This window comes from Micromys minutus, assembly GCF_963924665.1.
Source record: "Micromys minutus genome assembly, chromosome: 5".
NCBI classification, from domain to species: Eukaryota; Metazoa; Chordata; class Mammalia; order Rodentia; family Muridae; genus Micromys; species Micromys minutus.
The window spans coordinates 76,645,406-76,668,837 of NC_137974.1; the positions used below are offsets into that span (position 1 = coordinate 76,645,406).

The 23,432-nt window shown below is 47.1% G+C and overlaps 1 protein-coding gene across 1 annotated transcript; it reads left to right on the top strand.

Moving 5' to 3' along the window:
• Positions 1 to 18,749: 18,749 nt before the first annotated feature.
• On the top strand, positions 18,750 to 22,669 carry LOC308420761 (serine protease 40-like; the record flags this gene model as incomplete). The annotated part of the gene is made up of 5 exons (XM_080916968.1): positions 18,750 to 18,927; positions 19,551 to 19,713; positions 20,296 to 20,570; positions 21,808 to 21,977; positions 22,346 to 22,669. 5 exons carry the CDS (start codon positions 18,750 to 18,752, stop codon positions 22,667 to 22,669), a joined length of 1,110 nt encoding a protein of 369 aa, XP_080773094.1.
• Between the last annotated feature and the right edge of the window lie 763 nt (positions 22,670 to 23,432).

A 23,432-nucleotide genomic window follows, 5' to 3' on the forward strand; every position in this document is an offset into this window, starting at 1 on the left:
TTGTTACACTTGAGACTAAGTAAACCTTGGGCCTCGTGCAAGGCAGCTTGGAGCTTTATCACAGAGCTAGAGACCCCGCCATCCCATCTTGTAGCTATTTTTTTTTTTAAGTTTAAAAACAATTATCTCCATGGGTGCTTTGCCTACTTGCGTGTCTATACACCGTATGCAGAAGTGAGAGAGGCCATCAGATCCCTTAGAACTGGAAATGTGCTCAACATCTTTAGCTCTGAGGAAAATAAATGCAAATTACCACTCCTTTGAGAGTTTGCCTTGTCTCAGCCAGAATGTCCAGCATCAAGAAAACAAACGACAAGCGCCAGTGAGGATGTGGGGGGAAAGGAGCTCTTTCTCCACTGTGGGTGGGAATGTAAACTTGTGTGGTCTCTGTGGAATTTACTATGGAGGCTCCTCAACAGGCTGAAACTGGAACTGCCAAATGCCCCAGCTACCCCGCTCTCGGGTCCACACCCGAGTGACTCTTAGTTGACATGCTTCAGATACTTTAGCATCCATGTTTGTAGGTCAGCCGTGTCTCAGCCAGCAGCGAGAGCAGTGGAGATATCCACGAAGAGATGAATGTAGTCTTTAAAATGTGGTACCCAGGCCCAATAGATTTCGATGTAGCCATGGGGATGAAGTTAAGGCGAGACATTTGCAGGATGTGATTGTGACCGGAACCGATTACATCACTCAAACGAAGCTAGGCTCAGAAAGGAAGTAGCCACATCTATGTCGTTTGTGGTGTTTACATTTAAGATGGTGTGTATGTTTATATGCGTGTTTGTAGGTCATGAAACTTAAAAGATTGTTCATGAGGGAGAGATGTTAAGGGAGGCAGGGTGGAGAGAGTGATAAGGTAATATGGGGATGCTGGGGAAGAAAAGGAAGCATCATTTAGATAAAACACGTAGCACACACGCGCCGTACCCCTTCTGTGTGTGCATGCATGCAGCAATAAGAACCCAGAGGCTGAGATTTTCTTCCTTGCCTCATTCCTGCACCCTGGTTAGGTGACAAGCCCGAGTGATATTTGTCGCAAGAGACCAAGAGCTCTTCTCTTGATCATCCTCATGGACCTGAGAACCCTGGCTGGAAGCCTTCCAAAGGAACAGCCATGCCAGTGGATACTGCCGGAGTGGACCCAGCCATCTAGCCAGTCTCTGAGTCCTGAGTCTGGTCCTGATGCTGCAGTGAGCTCCGTTCTGCTCTGCTCTGCTGCCATCCAGGGGCCACAGTAAGAAGGATCTGATGTTCAGAGAGATGGCTTCTTATGGGCCCCGATCTTCTTAAAATGTGTACTAGATGGGGTGTCTCTGAATCACACTGAATGGAAATTTATGATCACTTTCCTGTTTGTTAGAAGAGGATAGTACAGTTAGCAGAGGCCAAATTTTGGTCCCTTCATTCCATCTGCTTCAATCCTCAACGTTTCCAAAATCAGCTGTCTACATTTCCCCTCTGGTAACAACCCCTGGAATATCTGAACTCTGGAATATTTAGATGGGTAGTTAGTTTTAGTCCTAGAAGGCACTGGATGACATGGTATTTGGGGTAATAGAAAGTTTTAAAAATTGTGTGTATGTGTGTGTGTTTGCTTTTGAGGCAGGATCTCACTAGGTACCCCTGGCTGGCCTGGAACCCACTGTGTAGAGCAGCCTGACTTTGATCTACCCACCTGTGCCTCCCCAGTGAGAAGTTAAAGGCCTGTGTCACCGCCCCTGCATACTTAATCAGTTTTTAAAACTTGAAAAACACCGTGTTTTCTAGATACTGAGAACAGGAAGAGGAAGCAGTAAGTGGTTCAAGGGCAAAGGCACCAGTGCAGAAGGGGAGAAAGGAAACAGGACCGGCTTAGGGCTGACCAGCAGAAGGAAAGACATGGGAGTGGGGCTTCTTCTCGGATTTATACCAAAAAGGAGCATTATCTCAGAGCACCTTCTCCTCGGGGGCCACAGAACCAGAGCCGATGGTGTTAGACCCTCGGGGAAAACCATTTCCACAACTGTCTGATGAAGCAAGTTTTATTTAGATCAGTTGGACGGCTGCCTCTCCCTAAGTCTCCGGAATTTCAGAGAGCAGCCCCTCACTGGCTGCTTTATGGGGAAGGGTTAGGGTCTCGGAGGACAGCTGTTAAGTTAGCACCTGGCCAGAAAAAGCAGGAGGACGGAGGGCTCAAGGCTGCGTGTGGGGTAGACAGAGCAGGAATACTTCATGCAGAAGGGGAGTATCGCAGGTGTTCGGGAGTTTAGCAAGGCAACGGGATGGGCATCCATCATGGGGTTACAGCTCAGCATAGGTTTACGATGACATTCAGATCCCTTGTTAAATTTTCCACTGTTTTTTTTTCTTCATCTTTTTTCTTTGTATATTAAGAACAAAGGTTACCACCATCTTTATGGGTAGGGAGTGTCTTAGACCGGGCGCGTGGGGGCAGGGTGGGGGGGGGGTAGGGGGTTAGCAAGGTGAACTTTGATCCACTTATCCCATTTACAGGAATTTACCCTCTGAAAAGAGCTAACCCTTCAGCAGAAGGAGAGATAGTACCCAGTAATATTCTTTTTTCTTTTTAATGGAGAAACCTGCGTTGACAGTGAAACCGTCTTGAGACTATGCAAATGTTGAGTGCTTCTGAGTGCAGGAAGCCACAGGCAAAGCAGCCCCGCAAGAACAATGGCCAAAGAGGTCTATGCCAACAGCTTCAGGAAAATGACCTGTTCCTGGAAGGGAATCAGATGCCCTTGTAGTGCCAGGGAAGGGTTGAACAGAAAACAGAAAGGGGGTAAGATGGACCACCAGTAGAGGGTGAGAGGCCAAAGCTTTTAAGTTTACACTCCATTTTAGAGGACCTGACCTAAGTTTGAACTCAGGTAAACAGGCTGGTGCCTAGAATTAGTTTCCAAGTCGCCCCCACCCCCAACAAAAGCTGAGCCTAGCTCCAGTCTCTAGGCTAATCCCCAACAAGACCAGCATCTCCAGGTTATTCCCCCAACAAACCTGCACCCCCAGGTTACAAGCCCATCTATCCCCCCTGCCTAATGGCCACCAATGGGGAGGGGAGCAGAAATTAAGTTTATGATATGACTCCCAGCACCAGCCAATTATGTTAAGACCACAGTAGCTTTCTGGTTAGATGCGTGCACACTTACCCCCTGCTTGCTGCTCACTATAAAGCCTTGCCCTATAGATATTCGTTCCTCCCTCCAAACCATCCTGGATTGGAGGGTGCATTGGAGGACCAGAGCTAGCTAGAATAGAATAAAGACCCTGCTGTGAATTGCATTAGATCAGCTCCTCTGTGCATGCGTGCACACACACACACACACACACACACACAAGTGTGTGTGTGTTCAACCCTTCCCTGGCACTACAAGGGCATCTGATGCCATTGCTGATGGTTGAGAGTCAACATGTGGTTGTTGGGAATTGAACTCAGGACCTCTGGAAGAGCCAATAAATCAATCAGGGGAAAGGAGGGGTACAGGCAAGAAGAGAAAAGATGTGACTGGGTGTCACCTAAAACTATGCTGTCCCCTGGGCTGTGCATCAAGCAGCAAAGGTCCCCTCACACCTGCTGCTTTCCAGCCCCAGCCACAGAAGCGCTGCTTCCTGACATTTGTCTTGATTCTCCTTGCTTATTTTCTGTTGCTATAACTGAATGCGGTTAGAATAAATAAACCAAGGAAACCCCTGCCAGACTCAGGCCAGGGCCCTATGTGGAAATTTCCGCCTCCCTGCCATTACTTAACCCAGTTGCTCACTAACACCTGTATCGTGGTAGCCTGGGGCAATGGAGTCTTTGAGGATAAAACAGCCTTGTCTGGACAAACTACCGAGGAGGAAGTGCAGGCTCTCAGGTCCTGCAGCTGAATTTAATTCCCCATCCCCCAAACCTCTTATACTAACCCCAAGCACTCCCTTCCCCGTTGGCTGGTACCACTTTTCTGCTGTGTCAGGCCTCTCAGTGTTTGAAATAAACAGCTCTGTCTGCTGAGGTCAGATTGGTCTCTTTTCTGCCTCTTTAAGCAGCCTCAGACATCTAACAAATTCCACAGTTGGTAATCTATAGAGAACAAAGGTTTATTTGGGTCACTTGGTTTTTAGAGACAGAAAAGGCCACGGTCTAGGGGTGGCATTGCCAAGGCTTTTCTGAAGAGCCTTAAGGTGGAGCAGGACTTAGGCTGCTGAAAGGACACAAGCAAGAAACTAGAATCAAACTGTTCTTCAATAACCATTAGCCCATCAGTCAATGCAGGAATCAACTGCATTACCTTTTAAGTCCTCCCTGGGGGTCTGGGAGAGGGCTCAACTGTTAGGAGCACTTGCTGTTTTTGCAGAGGGCTTGTTGGGTTTCCAGCACCTGCATGGTAGTTCATAAAAATCTATAGCTCTGGTTCCAGGGGATCTAATACCCTCTTCTGGTCTCCAAAGGTACCAGGTACCCATGTGGCATACAGTCAAAACAGCCACGTAAAACAAGCAGATAAAGATTAACAATCCTACCCCTTACCAGCATTATATTTCAATGTAAGTTTTATTGGAAAGAAACATAAAATCATAATACTGTCAATAGTTTGTTTGTTCCAGCTAGAGGTCAATTTATACACAAGTGTGTGCATTTGTACGTGCATGTGTGTACATATGTGGTGTATTTTCACGAGCACGGCTCATGTATATATGCCAGAGGGCATTGTGACAGGAGCTGTTCACTTTGTGTTTTGGAAACAGAGACTCTCTTACTGGGATCTGGCGTTCACATATTCGTTTAGGCTGGCTGACCAGTGGATCCCGGGGATCTGCTTGTCTCTGCCTTTCTAATCCCGGTCTTATAAGCAAATGTCATCATGGCTAACATTTTGTGAGGGAGCTGGGGGCGAACTCTGGTCCTCACATTTGTGCAACAAACACTTTACTGACTGAGCCATCTCCAGATAGCAGGACCAGTGGTTGTGTTCTGTTTGTTGTTGTTGTTGGTTTGTTTGTTTGAGTGTTGAAGACGAACCTCATGCAACCTTGACAAGTTCACTCTCCTGGAGTTATATGTATGTCCTTAGCTCTTACTTTCTTATTATTTGCCTTTGAGCTGTTTTGCATCTGATACTTCTTTTTATATGGTGCCAATGTAAGTAATAGCAAAATTATAAAAAGAAATGTTTTCCTTAGCATCCTCTGGAGTTGTCCCATCCTTCTGAGGAGCAGTCTGTGTATGGCTGTTACGCTTTTGTTGTATGCCCGGAGGTGGCTTTATTTGGGACCAAAGTCAACAGGGGAACTTCCAGCTTTTTTGTTGCTTTGTCCTGGGCCCTGGTCCATGTCAGCAAGTGACTGCAGTCTTGGGCTAGTGAGGCCCTTACAAGCCCAGGCTCAGGAATCCAGGTGGTGTGGCTGATTTGCAAAATGCAAAAGAGATGAACAGTTTGCTTTCTTAAAAAGCCCCCTACAGGCTGGAGAGGAAGCTCAGAAGTTTAAAGCAGGCCTGCTCCTCCAGAGGACCTGAGGTCTGTTTTTCTTGTGTTCGGTTTATTGTTGTTTGAATACGTGGTCTCTCTGTGTTACCCTGGCTGGCCTTAAAATCTCTACATAGACTCGGCTGGCCTTGGGTTCACGACTATCGTCCTGCCTCTAAGACCAGAGTGCTGTTCCAAATGCCCACATATCAGACAGCTAACAGCTATCCTCTTTAGGGACCAGCACATACTGACTCAAACATACATACATTAAAAAAAAATCTTTTTTTTTTCTAAAAGTAAGGACAGATGAGTATTGAGATACGCATCTCTATTCCTAGCACTCTCCAGGCAGAAACAAATGGATCTCTATGAGTTCAAGGCCAGCCTGGTCTACATAGTGAATTCCAGGCCAGCCAAGGCTATACAGAAAGACTCTGCTTCAAACAAACAAACACTCGTGTCATGTCAGGGAGTGACTCAATGGTAAAGCGCACGTCTTTCATTTATGAAGCTCTGGGTCTTTAGGCATCTCTGGGTGTGTAGGGGCAGCGGAGGTCCCGTGACTGAAATTAAAGTAGCCGACTGTGTGACGCTTAATGGTGTCAACTTTGTGAGGATCTAGAGTCAGTTAGGGGACAAGCCAGCCTGTGAGGGACAGAGACATTTGGTCTGCCACAGTTAATTGATTGGCATTGCAAGACGAGGAGAGGGAGGAGGAGGAAGAGGAGGAGGGGGTTGTGGTGGCAATGGTACTTCTGTTTTTATAGTTTTTATTATTTTTTACTGAAAAAGGAAACTTTAATCACAGACTCCATGTGATTTTATGGGCAACCAATTAGCAGACTAGTGAATCATTTAACTCTCTTTACTCAATATCCCGTCTAGAAAGCTAAAGCCAAACTGCAACCTCTTCTGCTGAGCAACATAACTAAGTACAAATGAAGTCAGGTGGTGTACCCCATTAGCATGCAGTGGTGTAGTCAGTAAGCAAACCTTCCAGCGCAGCGCGTCTGTTCAGGACTACTTTGAGGATGAAGAAGCTGGAGGACCAGGAAGCCTTTGGGATCTCATCATTAACTGGACATAGTGTATGCGCTTGACTACGAAGATGCACTTCGAAGAGCAAAATCACCTATCTGCCAAGCCCAAATTTTTACCTGCTGTCTGCCACACCTCTGAAGAGGCACAGATCACCTTATTCCACTGCTTAGAGACCGGCAGCATGTGAGTCAAGTCCGAGGACCGAGCCATTTTAACAAAAACTGATCTCCAGGGGAAGGAGTTTGCGGAAGTCCCGCTTGAGGAGAGTCTCCGGGTTATTGATTGGAGAGATGCCTGAGCTGGACGGCCCCACTCAGACTAATCAGGTGATCCAGAGTTTATTTTTTCTTTTTTTTTTTTTTCTGAGCGAGAGCACCCGGGGTCCCGGGACCTCGAGCCGGGCTCACACTGACTAGGGCCGCTAGAGCGTTGCGGCCAGTCTGCCCGCAGCCATGGCGTCTGGACCTACGGCTGCTGCTCTGGGTACGCAGCCGGTACTTCTGTTTTTTGTTTTTTAAACGCAAACGAAATGCTAACATAGATTTTCAAAAAGAGGGGTGCGTATTATTTATATTTATCCGGGGTGATATGGTCCAAGGAGCTGCTGTCACCGGAGGAACAGCCCAGGGTGTTCCGAGAGTTCAATGATACTCTTTTTGATCAGTCTGTTGTAGCAGTCCTGAATGTGAACAGAAGAGTGGCAGATGATGTTATTTAGTTGACTCAAAAATACTTTCCAATTTCTTTGCTTACATTTAATAAGCAAATTAAGTTTCTTTAATGGACAATCAAGTTGCAAACATCAAATTGCATTGATGTTAGGTTTTTAATACGTTGTATGATTTAAATCGGGTCAAGTGTGTTAATTTTCTCAGTTCTTATTTCTAGATGGTGAGATTTTTCGAAATCTTCTGTGTTTTTACATTTCGAACTCGTTGTTGGTATCCAGTCACACACTACTGTGTGCAATAGCTCACCAGACCTTCGACCTAACGGAACTTAGTTTGCAGAGCATCTTACCAAATGGATTTAGAAATCTGTGAGAACCAATCAGCAGAGTGCTAGCATTCTGGGATCAGGGTTTAAACTGGGCAGCAAAGGGGCTTTCTTATTGTCTAGCAGTCGAAGGAAGTCAGTCTCCTAAACTTAGGAGAGAAAGCAGCAACACATTTTGAACAGCTGCAGGGTATGGGAAAGCTCCTGACTCCAAAGGACAAAGTGTACTTTATCTGCCCTGATGCCTGACCTGCCAAGGGGGATGCCTGAGATGATTTCACAACTGCTGTCTCCAGGCTGGGTGGCCGAAATGGTAAACTGGGAGGTTATGGGACTAGAAAGAAGGTCATCTAACTCTTGGGGGAAAGAAGATAGGTCTGCGGGAAGGGCGGGGCCAGCGTGGGCGGTTCCCTGATATCATTCGGGCAATTCTCTCTCTTTTTTTTTTTTTTTTTAAAGATTTATTTACGTAGCTGTCTTCAGACACACCAGAAGAGGGCAACAGATCTCATTACTCACCATGTGGTTGCTGGGATTTGAACTCTGAGTCACCTCTCCAGCTCCCAAAAGACCAGTCATTCCCATACCGGGAGTCGAACCCGGGCCGCCTGGGTGAAAACCAGGAATCCTAACCGCTAGACCATATGGGAACTGCCTCTGCCGAGTACTCTTGAATAGGCCTCTGCCCTATGCAGCCTGCTCGGCGCTGGTGCTACCCTTCAGGGACGCAGTGTAGCTCCCCCAGGTGCTGTCTGGGTAACACTGAAGCTTTTTGCTTACCCACCACTTACTTGGAGTCCTTTATCAGTGTGTGACTTGCTCCTCAACTAGCCCCCTAAAATTATTTTGTATCAGTTCCGGGACGTTGCTAGATCTCAGCCCCCCAAGAAGTCAACTCCTCGTCCAGCTGGAAGATGCTTTGTATTTCCTCCTCTCTTCCACTCCAACCATTGATTTCATCGTCCCGTGGCTGTTGCCGGCTCTCCGCAAAACGCGCGCTCCTTTGACCTGTCGCTTGGGGGCAGCAGTGAGTTGTCTGCTCTAGCCCAGCGCAGGTGGCCTAGGCAGCAGGTCAGGTAGCAAGCTCAGTACCCACCCACCTCTGTTCCATGTGTCTTCCACGCGGATAGTTGTGAACGTGAATGATTCTTGAAGCGAGTCTGGAGTGTGGATACGCCCTCCTGTCTGCAGGTTAGGAATTTAATCTTGACCTTATTAGGCACTTTACTCAGGATCATGCAGGTTGTGGGTCAGTCAGCTGTAATTAGGAATGATAGATGTGGAGGCTGCGGGCCACAGGTCACAATGCATCCACAGCACACAGCTTCCTTTCCTCTCCAGCTATTTAGATGGTGCCCTAGCTAGGATCTATCTGTCTGTCTGTCTATCTATCTATCTATCTATCTATCTATCTATCTATCTATCGATTTATCTATACTTGACACAGCTTAGAGATATCTGGCAAAGGGCAATTCAATTGAAAAAATGTTTCATCAGATTTCCTGTACGCAACTCTGTAGGGCATTTTCTTGATTGTGTGGGGGGGTGGAACTTAAAACATTTGCACGAATGTTTTGCAGAGCAAGGCAGATAGCACACTTACAGTGTTTGCTGGAAAGTACTAATTTTTCCTGTCGTTTACACTAGGACGACGGCTTAAACTGTTAAGTGCTTCCCAAAGAAGCCCAGAGTCTTGAGTTCTGATCCCTGTCACCCACTAAAGAGCTGATGGCGGCACACACTTGTCATCCTAGTGAGTAGGGAGGCAGGCCCGGAGCTCACTGGTAAAGTGAGGTCCCCTTTGCGGCTTCTGAGACGTGTTCACCAAAGAATTTAGAAATCAAGAACGAATTTATTAGAGTTTAGGGGAAAAAAACAGTACAGGGTCTAGATTAGGTAAAAATCCCAGCAGTCACCCAGAGCAGATGAGAAAATGCCATGCCTTTTAAGTTTGTCACAAAAAAGAGATAGGTTAAGAAAGAGAAGTTCAGGAGAGATGGCTCAGCCGTTAAGAGCATTGTCTGCTCTTCCTGAGGTCCTGAGTATAGTGTGATCTGATGCCCTCTTCTGGCATGTAGGTGTACATGCAGGGCACTCATACACAGTGAACATAGAAATCTTACAGAAAAAGAAGTGCAAGCTAGGTATGGTGGCATATGCCTTTAATCCCAGGCAGAGGCAGGTGGATCTCAGGGAGTTCAAGGTCAGCCTGGTCAACAGAGCAAGTTCTAGGACAGCCAGAACAGCAGAGAAATCCTGTCTTTGGGGGGAAAAGGAGAAGAAAGAGCACTCTAAAAGTGGAAGTGGCAACGGAGCCACGGTCAGCACCTGGAAAGCACATGGCCATGTTATGTGTCGTCCCTCCTATGATTTCACACTTGCAGTTAGAGGACATCAAGTCAAGGTAAGAAAAGGTTTCCAGGCTTTCTCTGTGACCTGGCTTCTTTCATGTGTTAATCTCCAATCTGCTCCTTAAGTTCCTACTCTCCCAACGCACCCTCATCAAATTGGTTCAGGGAGAGACCATGACACAGACACACACACAGACACACATATACACACATACACATACAGACACACACATGCACACACATACACACATGCACACACAGACACACACAGATAAACACATACAGATATATACACACACAGACACATACACACACAGAGAGACACAAACACAGACACAGTCACACACATACACACATACATACAGACACACACATCAAACACATATACACACACAGACACACACACACATGCCGAATGCATACAGGAGCCATACTTACAAACAGAGAGGATAATGACAATTTGTACTTTAAAGTTTTTATTAAGTCAGTCACATAAAACTGTCTTCTTCCAAAGATGGCATGAGCCTTCAGTGAGAGAACTATATCTTATTTTTTTCCGACCAGTCATGTGCAGTGGTTTGAATAAAAAAATATCTCCCATGGGCTTATGTATTTGAATGCTCAGAGGGAGTTGAACTCTTTGCTAGGATTAGAAGAAGTATTAGGAGGTGTGGCCTGATTGGAGGAAGTGTATCACTGGGGGATAAGCTTTGAGGTTTCAACAGCCCAGGTTTATATTCTCTCCCTCTCCCCCCTGTCATCCCCCTACCCCCTCTGTGCCTACAGATGAGGGTGTAGCCTCCAGTGCTTGCCTGTCTACTGCCATGCTCTCTGCAGGATGATAATAGACTGACTGACTAACCCTCCGAAACTGTGAGGAAGTCTCAGTTAAATGATTTCCTTCATAAGAGTTGCTTTGGTCATGGTGTCTTTCCACAGCAGTAGGACAGTGACTCAGACAGAATGGAAAAATAACTTACCGTATTTTATCATTGCTGGTTTTAAACTTTGGGCCGGAGAAGGACTAGTTTGAGTGGTCCGCAACTTAGGATGGGTGTTTGAGAATAGGAGAAAGGTAATCGAACCAATGACCCAAAGTTATCTTGTTGTTGTTATTGTTGGGCCAGGAATGGATGGCTAATTGTGTTTGTGGCCCTCAGTTTATACTTTTGCTCAGTGAGCAGTTTAAGCTGCCATTATCCTTTTGGTTCGTTTTCACAAAGCAGCAACAAACAGGAGGATTACTTCCTGGAATCCTCTGTTGATCTAGTCCTAGTCCTGGAAGCTTCTAGGCTTAGAATATGTCCAGCCTCTGAGACTTACTGCTGAATAAGCTCATATTTTCTTGTTATTGCTGAGCTCTGGCTGGCTGGTTCAACTCAGCCATTGTGTCTCAAACTCCTCTCCCAGATGACCGATTCAATGTGGCTTCTCTCAGCCTCTGAATTGCTCTGTTTGACCTCAAACTTTTCTAATCTTCTGGCTCCTTCCTCTTTCTCATTCTGTCTTCACCAGTGTCTAGTTTTGTTTTTGTTTTTTAAAGACTTCTTTAATGTATATGAGTACACTGTTGCTGTCTTCAGACATACCAGAAGAGGGCATCAGATCCCATTACAGATGGTTGTGAGCCACCATGTGGTTTCTGGGACTAGAACTCAGGACCTCTAGAAGAGCAGTCAGTGCTCTTAACTGCTGAGCCGTCTTTCCAGCCCCACCCCCACCCCATGTCTAGTTTGTTCTCTCTTCAGTCTGTCTCTATAAAACTCTCTGCCTCCTCCCTCTCTGCTGCTCCACTCTCCCTCTCAACTCTACTGCACCGCTCTCCGTGAACTCTACTGAACTCCTATACTGTACTCGCTTCTTCCTGTACTGTTTGTCTCTCCTTAAGTGGCTTCCCTTTCCTCTCTGTTCTCTGGAGAGTTGGGCAGATGCTATTCTGTCAGATCTTTCTCTGATCTTTTCTGCCACTCAATTAGACATCACTTTCAAACATGGCTGCTTCCTTCTACAAACTAACTGTATCTTCATTGTTTGGGATGAAAGATGTGTACTAAGGGCTTGTCTGTATTCCAGCCAGAGGGGTTAAAAGATGTGTGCTAAGGGCTGAGCCACACCCTAGCCAGTAACGGTTCACATACTGGTAACACTTTCATCCCACCTCGAGTCCATGGCTTTGTGACCTTCCTTTTTAAATAAATCACATGTCTAAAGGGAGTGCCTGTCAGTCTCTCTTCTGGGCTCACTAATTCTATCTTCTGTCATAGTTGACAGTGTCTGGTACCTGCTGAGTCTTCTCTCCTGCCCAGGTTTCTTTCAACTTCCAACCTTTGTATTCATCTTTAACTCAAATGTATTGACACATCAGTATAAACACGTATGTGTGTGTGCACGTGTGTGCATGTGTGTGTGTGTGTGTGTGTGAATGTGTGTAGTGTGAGTGTGTGTGTGGTTTCTTCTTGTTCCTTACAGCACAAGGAGGGCAAACGAAGGGAAAACTGTTCAACAAGGAGGAGCCAAGCCAGGATGGTTGTGAAAATATCAGTTTCTCAATGGCAAAAAAAAAAAAAAAAAAAAAAAAAAAAAAAAAGTACAACTTCCTTTTATAACCACAAAATGACCAAGTCATGAGAATGTTAAAAAGAGTGACTATGAACAGTTTTAGGGCCCAAAGACCTGGATTAGGCACCCCTATTAGATTGGACTTTGCCACTTGTCACAGCATTCCAATTAAAGTGAAAAAGCAGAGGGTTTAACCCAGATTCAGTTGGTAAGGAACTGAAAAAGTGGTTCAGTGACCCCCATGATGGTTGTCTCCAGACTGCCAGGAGCTTCCCATGTAAACAGAAGAACTGGAGAAGGGGTCAGGAGGGTCACGCAGTTGTGCAGTGGTTGTCAAACTGTGGTCTGGCTGATGCTTATCTCAGTTCTGATTCTAGGTGGCCCTAGGGAGTCCTTATCACTTGACGGGACAAACTGGTTCTTGGGGAATGACAATGGCTTCTCAGGGTGATCAAGACAACTTGATCTGGAGAGCAGTCTGTCCTTTGATGATCCGCTGTTTCTGGGGTCTAAAGTCACTGTAGATTTAGGATGATGATGCAGCGTCTGTCTTAGTCAGGGTTTCTCTTCCTGCACAAGCATCATGACCAAGAAGAAAGTTGGGGAGGAAAGGGTTTATTCAGCTTACACTTCCATATCGCTGTTCATCACCAAAGGAAGTCAGGACTGGAACTCAAGCAGGTCAGGAAGCAGGAGCTGATGCAGAGGCCATGGAGGGATGCTACTTATTGACTTGCTTCCCCTGGCTTGCTCAGCTTGCTTTCTTATAGAACCCTGGTCTACCAGCCCAGGGATGGCACCACCCACAACGGGCTGGGCCCTTCCCCCTTGATCACTAGTTGAGAAAATGCCTTACAGCTGGATTTCATGGAGGTGTTTCCTCAACTGAGGCTCCTTTCTCTGTGATAACTCCAGCTGTGTCAAGTTGACACAAAACCAGCCAGTACAGTGTCTTAGGTGCCCTTTGGAAGTCTGGGACAGAACATAGTAAGACGCAGACAGAGATGGTACTCGCTGCACTTTCTGTCTTAAGGTGGTAGTTCTCTCTGCACTTTCTGTCTTAAGGTGGTAGTTCTCTCTGCACTTTCTGTCTTAAGGGGTATGAGGCAGATTAGGTCTTAGCAGTCTCTAAGTAGGAGCTCCTGAGACATGGACTCGCTTGTGCACACAGGTAAGCAGGCAGCTCTGATGCCTAATAGAGAGATAGGAAAAGTCACAGGAGGAACCCTTACTTAGGAATCCACTTGAAGCCTGTGAGGCTGAGCTCTGACCACTCAGAGACAGGTACAGGACTACTTTGCATAAGGAATTAGTAAGACCCATCTGGACCCTATCTGGGGCTGATTGCCTGACTATTTGCTTAGACATGGCTACATGCCTAATCAAAACTTTCTGCCTTTGGGTTGTGTGATCATTTTTGTGAGACACCTCTCCCTAAGCTGCACTTGTAACATTATACACACCACCATTACCACCACCGCCTCCATCACCAACACAACCATTCTAATATAGTTAACAGTTTAAAGATATTTTTTTTCCTTCTTAGATATAAAACTGCAATTTTCTAGGATGTCATCAGAAATTCCAGTTTCAAGGAAAAGGCACGTACTAACCCCCCATGTGTCACCCTAGTGGTTTCTGATTTCATTTTACCAGGTTATAAATCCCACTCAAAGCACTTTTAAGCCACACGATAATCTCACTCATCAAAAGAGAAAGAAAGGGAATGAAAGGGATTCTCGCACCCTTTAAAATGTAAGTTCAGAGCCATGCAGCTGGTTTATAAGGTGGTTTTATATCTATGGCTTAACTTCTTGCAGCTCTCCCTCCAGAAGCTCATACCCACACCTGAGACTATGCCTTACTTCCTTCATCTGAGCCTCTCCTCTTATCCTAATCTTTTCACTTAAAGTCTGTGTTAAAAGTACTGGTAATAAATTATCCAACTGAATGCTGGGCAGTGGTGGCTCATGCTTCTAATCCCATCACCTGGGAGGCAAAGTTGGGCAATTCTCTGGGAGTTCCAGGCAACCTGGTTCTATAGAGTGACTACCAGGGCAGCCAAAACTACAGTGAGAAAACCTGTCTCTGAATAAACAAACAAACAAACAAACAAACATTCCAACTCCTGTTGAAGCCACGTTCAGACTTGGCCTGACTTGAGGTTCTAAAAGATTAGGAGGCCTCTTCAGTTTTCTGCAGGTGACAGCAGAGAGCTGTACCTCTGTCCCCTCACTGCTGACAACACACAGACAAAGCGAAGGCAGAGAGAGAGGTCAGGCTTTGCCCTGATGTTAGTTATGGGAACTGAATCTCTCAGAACAGCCATGCCTGTATGGAAGATGCTTCAGACTGACTAGGACTTCGAGGTGTGAAGAGATTCGAGCTCTAGATCGAGAGCCAGGTTTGTCTTGGGGGACGCTCAGTCCCCTTTGTAGCTGCCACTTTCCAGTGTCTATATGTGAACTAACAACCTTGACGGTGAGGTGGAATCTTTTGAAGGTATTATCTTAGCTGAATACTTGTTTCCACTAGCCCCAAAGCTAAAGATGATACAAGGAAAATTAGAAATTGTGTATTTATTACCTTTGATACGTACCCAACATAGTCAAGCTGATGGCTTATAGTATAAAAGCCTAATTTAAATAAAAGTTTCACGTCTAATACAGTCAAGTATAGAGAAATGGCATGAGGAGACAGCTCCCAGCTTCCTAGCTGGGAGGCAACCCAGGGTCTCTATCATTCTCAGCAGACTGAGATCAAGGAGACATACTTTCTTAGGAAGAGAATCCTGGTGTTCTGCCAAGTAAGCTGCAGACCTGAGGGAGTGGCCTTCACATCCTCTTCTCTTGACAAAGCAACTTTGTTTTTAATTATAAGAAGCAACACATCTAAGAGTCGGGCTGCAGTCAGATTTCTCAGTCTGCTGGGAAGCTTGGGTCACTTTGAGCCAAGATTAAGCTACTGTTAGGTAAACGGCACTTGGTATAAACTGGACATGGTGGAAAATCTTTATTCTTCCTTTTGTATAAAAGACACTGAAACTTTGAGTAAATGATGCATTGGCGAGCTATTGGTGTGCATGTTGTGTTCTGGTTAATGGGACCCTCACTTGGAACCACAGCACACTAGATGTTGGCAGGATGGAGAATGTTGGGCTCTGCTTCTGAATGCTTGTTGCTTATGTAAATGAAGTTAATTATTTACAGAAGCATTTTTTGTTTTTTAAGACAAGGTCTTTGTGATGGTTTGCATATGCTTTTCCCAGGGAGTGGCACTATTAGAAGGTATGGCTTCATTGAAGGTATGTGTCACTGTGGGAGTGGGCTTAGAGATCTGCCTCTTAGCTGCCTGAGGATACTCAGTCTGTTCCTGGCTATCTTCAGATGAAGATGTAGAACTCTCAGCTCCTCCTGCACCATGCCTGTCTGGATGCTGCCATGTTCCTGCCTTGATGATAATGGACTGAACCTCTGAACCTATAAGCCAGTCCCAATTAAATGTTGTTCTTATAAGAGTTGCCTTGGTCATGGTGTCTGTTCACAGCTGTAAAACCCTAAGACAATCTCATTGTATAGTTCTGCCTGCCCTGGAACTTGCTCTGTAGACCAGGCTGGTCTTCAGAGAGCTCTACCTGCCTCTGCCGAGTGTTGGAATGAAAGGGACGTGCCACTGTGCCTTGGCTCAGAATCATCCTAAAATACAGGTATGCTGCAAAAACTGTCCTTGTCAATCCTTGTTCTAAGACATGCCTAGTTGCAATGGGCTTTCCTGTTGGTGGCCGTGAGGTGCTAAGAGCACCGTAGATGACTATGAAGACCATAGTTAGACTATAACAGTGCTGAGACTGTTAAAGGAACCAGTGCTAAGACCTATTGCGCTGTACGAATTTGTAACAGAGGTCTGTTCTTTTCTAGAGCATGAGTTCCAAGGGCTGCCTCATGTCTCTGATAAAGACTTTCTCCTTTTCCACCTGAGTATCTGCTTAAACTTCATGCTGATCAGGATTCATGCTAGATAGCATCTAGAACCTACAGAAGAGACATGTATGTGTGTGTGTGTGTATATATAATGTATAAATATATATTTTATAATGTATCATATATACTTAATTATTTAATTCCTTTAAAAATATATAATACATTATATATTATATTTTATGTAATTTTATATAATTTATATAAAGTTTAATGTCACTTAAATTATAAAATATATAAATATATAAATTTATATGTATAATTTTTATATATTACACATATTGTATATATGTGTGAATTTTAAAATTACAATTTACTTTAAAAAAATATTTGTTTATTTTGTACACAGCATTCTGCCTGCTTATATGCCTGTATGCCAGGCCTCATTATAGATGGTTATGAGCCACCATGTGGTTGCTGGGAATTGAACTCAGGACCTCTGGAAGAACAGTCAGTGTTCTTAACCTCTGAGCCATCTCTCCAGCCCTCACAATTTACTTTTAATTATGGGTATACATGTGTGTAGGCGAGGTTATGTATGTATGTCTGTAGTTGCTTGGCAAGGCCAGAAGAAGGTGTCAGATCCCCTGGGGCTTGAGTTATACTGTCAATGTATTAGAAACCCAAGTCTGCTCCTCAGCAGAAGCAGTGTGCACTCTCAACTACTGAGCCACATGGCTAGGCCCCCTTTGGGATATCTTTAGCCACTGATTTCCCACCTCTGTGTCTGACAACATCCTTGTCGCTGCGAGATAAATCATTTGGAAGTTCTTATTAGTCAGACAATATAGTAGTTTGGTACTCTGTTGCTGTGATTAAAACCTCCACCAAAAACAACCCAGAAAGGAAAGGGAGTATTTGGGTTCCGGGTCCTGATCACAGTCCAGCACCTGAAGTCTAGGCAGGAAGTGAAGCAGGAGTGTAGGTGGAAACCAGGGAGCCATGCTGCTTACTGGCTTGCTTCCAGGATCTTGGGCAGCTCTACCTTTTACCTCCCAGGACAGTCTGCCCAGGTAAGGCACTGCTGTCCGAGGGCTGAGCCCTTCCAGATCTGTCAATCATCAAGAAAATGACGTGTCTATAGGCCAATCTGATAGAGGCATTTTCCCCCTCAAATGAGTTTCTTTCTTCCCAACTGATTCTAGTTTTCTCGTCTGGCAAAACCCAGCCCCGTCACCCTTGTAGACCCTAACACCTACAACGTAGCTTCTCCTTGGAAATTCAGTTTACAATGCCTCCCCACCGTCCTTCCCAATATACTTGGTAAATAGATGCACTGGCCTATTAGCTTTTGTTCTGTGACTGTAAAGCTCATGCTGTTTCTTTTACCATGGCGCATGCCATTCAGGGAAACCTGAGGCCAGGTGCATGGGCCATATAAACTAGTGTTTGCTTCTGAAGAAACCATTTCTCATTCTGTATAGCAAGAGCTATGTTACCGTGGGGACCTAGACAATGCTTTCTGCTAAAAGCCATTTCTCAGTGTCTATTCTAGAAACATTTCAAGAGGGTGAGCGCTCCTTACGGGCACTGTCTCCAACAGAACCAAGGGCACGGGGCATGCTCAGAGCCTTGGTCAAGGCAGAGGAGGAGATATTTTCTAAATGGATGCTATGTAGTCTAGTGAAACACAATGACCGTGAAGTGCTCAACACATCTATGACTACAAAAACTGCACAGAAAGCGCGTCCTGTTCCAATCTGCCTTGTTTCTCCTGGCAGGGAGTTAATAGGGGTATTAAATGCGTGCTACTTTCTGCTTAAAGGGGGAAACAAAAGATGGGAAAAAAAAAAAAAAGATTGGCTAAGAATCTCAAGGCAGAGCTGTAAGTCCCGGGGAATGCTTTCCCCAGGCCTCAAAGGCTAATGAGTTTGCCCAATAGGACATAAAACCTACCCGATCTACTTTTTGCCCATGGACGTAAATTATCCACTTCTAGTCCCAGTGGGAATGCTGGGAACATTTAGTTTCTAGAATTGTGCTCTGGGGCAGCGTTTGCTAATTACTGGTTGGGACTCTCACCCTCAGCCCTTCAGAGGAGGCAGATAAGGGTAGAGTTTGGGCTGAGGAGGTGGTGATATGCAGGTCTCAGCAATTAGACTGCGTTTCGAGAACATATTGTAATGGGACGAAACTGGAGAAACCCTGGGATGCGGTGAAGGCTTTTGTCCCCAAGGAGGTGCGGATGTTCATGGAGGCCAGAGAGAAGAGCCCAAGGACAATCTGGTTCCAGCGTGGACTGCTTCCCACTGATCTTACCGCGCGAGATCGGCGTGGGCAAGAGGAGTTCTCTAGAGGCAGTTTGCCGGAGTCAGCGGTTGTCTTCACGTGCTTTCGGTCCTGTCTAGGACCCGGACACAGGGCAGCCAGATGCGATGTGGGGCTCCAGGGCCCAGCAGTCAGGTCCGGACAGGGGCGGGGCCTGCCTGCTGGCTGTTCTCCTACTCAGTTTCAGCCTCTTAAGGCTACAAGCCCAGGACTATACGCCCTCGCCAGCACCTCCACCCACATCAGACACCTTGTACAAACCAACAGACCCGATCCAGAAGGAATGTGAGTGCTCTGAAGCGGAGGCAGGTTTCTGTGGTCATGTCCCCTCCCTTTCTCTTGGAACACAGGCCGTTGGGAGGGTGCGCACACCTTTACAATGAAGGTAAAGCTTTGGAGGTGAGGGCCTTATACAGGATACTCATATGCGCTGCTGGCTCTTTCCCACTGATCCCTAGGTCCTCCGTTCGGGGTCCAGGTTGTGCATTGAGGACTGTGCCACACTCTTCATTGGGTTGAGATGGGAGGGCACACCCAGCCAAAAGACCATAGCCCAGAACAATAATGGCCTCTGTCAGACTCAGCTTCTACATCTTCAGAGCTGTGCTCTTTAGGCTAATGAGGTCTGAGAAGAGCCTAGCAGGACCCTCTTCCTCTTTGCCCCCACCTCTTCGTTCCGTGAGCCTTGCTGAGAGGAAGCCTTGGTCTGATCCAATCCTCCCCCCGTCATTCAGGGTGTTCTTTGTCACACGAGCATTGCAACTCCACTCCTGATCTTGGGTGTACCCACCTGAGAACAGGGAGGAGAGGCCACTGGGTCCCCTGGGTCCTGCTGATGCTGACACTTGGAGCCATGAAGCACATGCATCCTGAACGCAGGTGCCTCGCGGCTGGGATTGTCTCCACAGTGTGCGGCAAGACCAGATTCCAAGGCAAGATCTTTGGCGGTAATGTTGCAAGGACTGAGCGGTGGCCCTGGCAGGCCAGTCTGCTCTTTCGTGGCAGGCACATCTGTGGAGGGGTTCTCATCGACAAAAACTGGGTAGCCAGCGCTGCCCACTGCTTCCAAGTGTGAGTATTCCCTCCCTGGGCCCTGCTGCTGGGAAGGGGAACAGGAGAGTCACAAGGACAGAGGGAGAGGCATGCAGGACAGACAGCCATGTCCTAGGCTAGGTTCTGGGACAGTTTGCTGCCAGCAGATGTCCTCTGTGCTGCTGCTGCGACCTTGAACAGTCGTTATCCAGAGGGACAAGAGGAGAGACCCTAAGTTAGGAATCATATTTTTCCTTTTAGGTCTCCCCAGAAGCTCTGAAAAAGCAATTTTTTTGCAGCCCTAAGAGGGATCTGGTCAGGGCTGGAAGTGAGCAGTCTTTCTGTCTCCAAGTTGAAGCAGTGCAGTTGGATGTACCTCAGATTTTTTAAAAACAGGAAGGAAATCCACAGCTCCTTGGATACTAGGATATGCCGGAGAAAGGACTGGAAGCCTTTCCAAGGCCCCAAATCCTCAGGCTGTTGGAGGTCATCCTGCCCTTCTAGAGAAGGAGCTCGCTAGTATCAAGAGGGGAGGACTGTGTTGGGTATGTGCCTGTAGGGTGAGCAGGCAATCAGGGTGACAGTGCCAACTCCATACTCAGAGGTGCTGCCCCCCAATAGGTCTCTCGAACCATCTGACTACCGGATCCTGATAGGGTACGACCTGCTAGGCCATCCCTCTGACTACAGCCGGCAGATGACAGTGAGTAAGGTGATCTTGCATGAGGACTATAACAGACTCTACCGTCAGGAGAAAGACATTGTCCTGATCCAGCTGCACCTGCCTGTGATCTATAGCTCCCACATCTTCCCAGCCTGTGTCCCCAACAACACCATGGAGGTGCCTCCTGATGGGCCCTGCTGGATAAGTGGCTGGGGGATGCTCTCAGAAAATAGTGAGTACACAGGAGGGGGAGGGGAGGGATGCTTTCAGAAAATAGTGAGTACACAGGACAGGACAGGAGGGGGAGGGGAGGAATGCTCTCAGATGATAGTGAGTACACAGGACAGGACAGGAGGGGGAGGGGAGGGATGCTCTTAGAAAATAGTGAGTACACAGGACAGGACAGGAGGGGGAGGGGAGGGATGCTCTAGAAGATAGTGAGTACACAGAACAGGACAGGAGGGGGAGGGGGAGGGATGCTCTCAGAAAATAGTGAGTACACAGGACAGGACAGGAGGGGGAGGGGAGGGATGCTCTCAGATGATAGTGAGTACACAGGAGGGAGAGGGGAGGGATGCTCTCAGAAAATAGTGAGTACACAGGACAGGAGGGAGAGGGGAGGGATGCTCTCAGATGATAGTGAGTACACAGGACAGGACAGGAGGGGGAGGGAGGGATGCTCTCAGATGATAGTGAGTGCACAGGACAGGAGGGGGAGGGGAGGGATGCTCTCAGATGATAGTGAGTACACAGGACAGGACAGGAGGGGGAGGGGAGGGATGCTCTCAGATGATAGTGAGTACACAGGACAGGACAGGAGGGGGAGGGGCAAGAACCTGGAGGCCTTCCCAGAGGTTGAGAACCCCAGTTTCCCATTCAAAAGCAAACCTCCTTCTTTCAGACTAGTGTAGGCTCTCTGACTCCAGAGCTCTAGGTGAAGTTGACCTCTGACCTCTGCAAGGCCAAATTCACTTAGACACCCTGGAAAGCAAAGACACTGGGTATCCTTAAGAAGAGGAGAGGGACGTTCTCTCCCTGGCAGGGGACAGGTTGGGGTGTTTAACTGGGGAACATTCACTCTCTGGACCTCACTGCACATCCCTTAGGGCAAGGAAGCCTGTTCTACCAGCGTTCACAAGTGTTCCCGAACACACATGGTTCCAAATCCACGGATCCGGTCACCGGGGCACCAAAGGCCTTAGTGTTGGGCAGTGACATTCTCCTTGTCCTTATTCTCTGAGCAGTACGGGATTGTGACTGTCTCTGTCTTTGCAGTCACCACGACTTTCTGCCTGGTCCTGCCTTCCACAGAGCCTCATGCCTGCACTTGCACGCCGTATCCCCTGGTCACTGAGTGCCTGTTGTGAGTCCCTCCCTGTTGCTGTGACTGAGAGAGGCTGCCCCCCCCCCCCAGATCATCCTAGAAGGGGAGCTGGGCTGTATCTCACAACCGACCCCTCCCCCCACAGAGTTCCTGCAGGCACCATTCCCTCTACGAGATGCTGAGGTCTTCCTGATGGAAGACTGGGAATGTGAAGCCTTTTTCCAGACCCCAGAGATCACCGTCATTGAATACAAAGTGATAAAAGATGATATGTTTTGTGCCGGGGACCTCACCAATCAGAAATCCATGTGCCGAGTACGTAAGATGGGTTCAGATACTACGGCTGGGCTCAGCCGGCTCTCATGTTAATCCTGGCCAGCAGGCTGTTTATGTGTCCTTAGAGCCCTTCTCTCCCACTCGGGTGGTGGGACAGATAGATGTCCAGTTCCACATGTTACCCTCTACATACTGAAACTCTGTGACCTTCCCAAGTAGGCATTGTTCACGATCCCTTTGCAGGATCCCTTTATTATAGAAGTCTATGATCCTATCTTGAAGATGCTCACCCAAGGGCATCACTCAATATAGGGGTAGAGATCTCTGGTCCCCAATGAGTCCTGTCTACCCCGGGTAATGTGTGGTTCTTCCTTCCTGGACCTACTAGCTGTCTTCTCTCTCTTTAGGGAGACTCTGGGGGTCCCCTTGTCTGCTTACTGGATAGCTACTGGTACGTAGTAGGACTGGCCAGCTGGAATGGACCATGTCTAGAACCGATATACAGCCCCACCATCTTCACCAAGGTCTCCCACTTTTCTGACTGGATCAAGAAGAAAAAGGCAGACACGCCTGACGCTGACCCCTCCTCAGCGCCCCTTGAGGAAATGGCGTCATCCCTGATAGGCTGGAGTAATTACAGTGCAGGCACTGCCCTCAGCCCCAGGATCTGCACAATGATGCTGTCTTCTCAGACCCTCCTCCTGCAATTGGTTTGGCTCAGGATTCTGTGATTTGCCCACAGAACCTTGCCGGCGCCTATTCACCACCCAGAGCCACTTTGCTGTCTCATCTGAGGCCAGAACAGCTCCAAGCCTCACAGAATAAAGCAACTAAAGACACTCCACTCCTGGAGTCCTTTCCTTTTGTCCCCATCAGCATACCCCACCCCCATGTCCCATCAGGCTTCCTTTCTTCAGTATCAGAAGGCCACTTTCCTCCTTGGGCAGGGGCTGTGGGTGAAGCAGCAGGGAGCTGGCTTACCAATGCTGGCCTTCCAACTCTCTCAAGCTGGCTTCCAAAGACTATGGAAGACCCTTCGGTCCCCTAAGGCTGGGAGTTCTTTCAGGAGAGTGAGCCACTGTATCAGGCCAAGCCTTCACCACCTGTTTTCCTTTTGGATTTGGCATCTCGAAAGTGAAGTGTGAGGGTCACTCTGCAAGGGTCAGAGATTTCACTTCCTTCTTTTAAGATTTATTTATTCTATATACACTGTAGCTCTCTTCAAGAGGGCATGAGATCCCCTGGGAATTGAACTCAGGACCTCTGTGTCCCGCGCAACCGTCTTGCCAGCAAGAACGATGCAGCACACGAAATAGGATTCTTCTGCAGTAAAGCTTTAATGCATCTCGAGAGGCAGAGCATAAGCTTGCAACACGTGAAGACGAAGACCCCGAACTACCTAGCCCATCCCCTTATATAGGAATCAGTCCTCGCCTTGGACGTGGAGCCCCCTGATTGGTTGAAACTCATCAGGCCCTATGACGCCATGGGAGA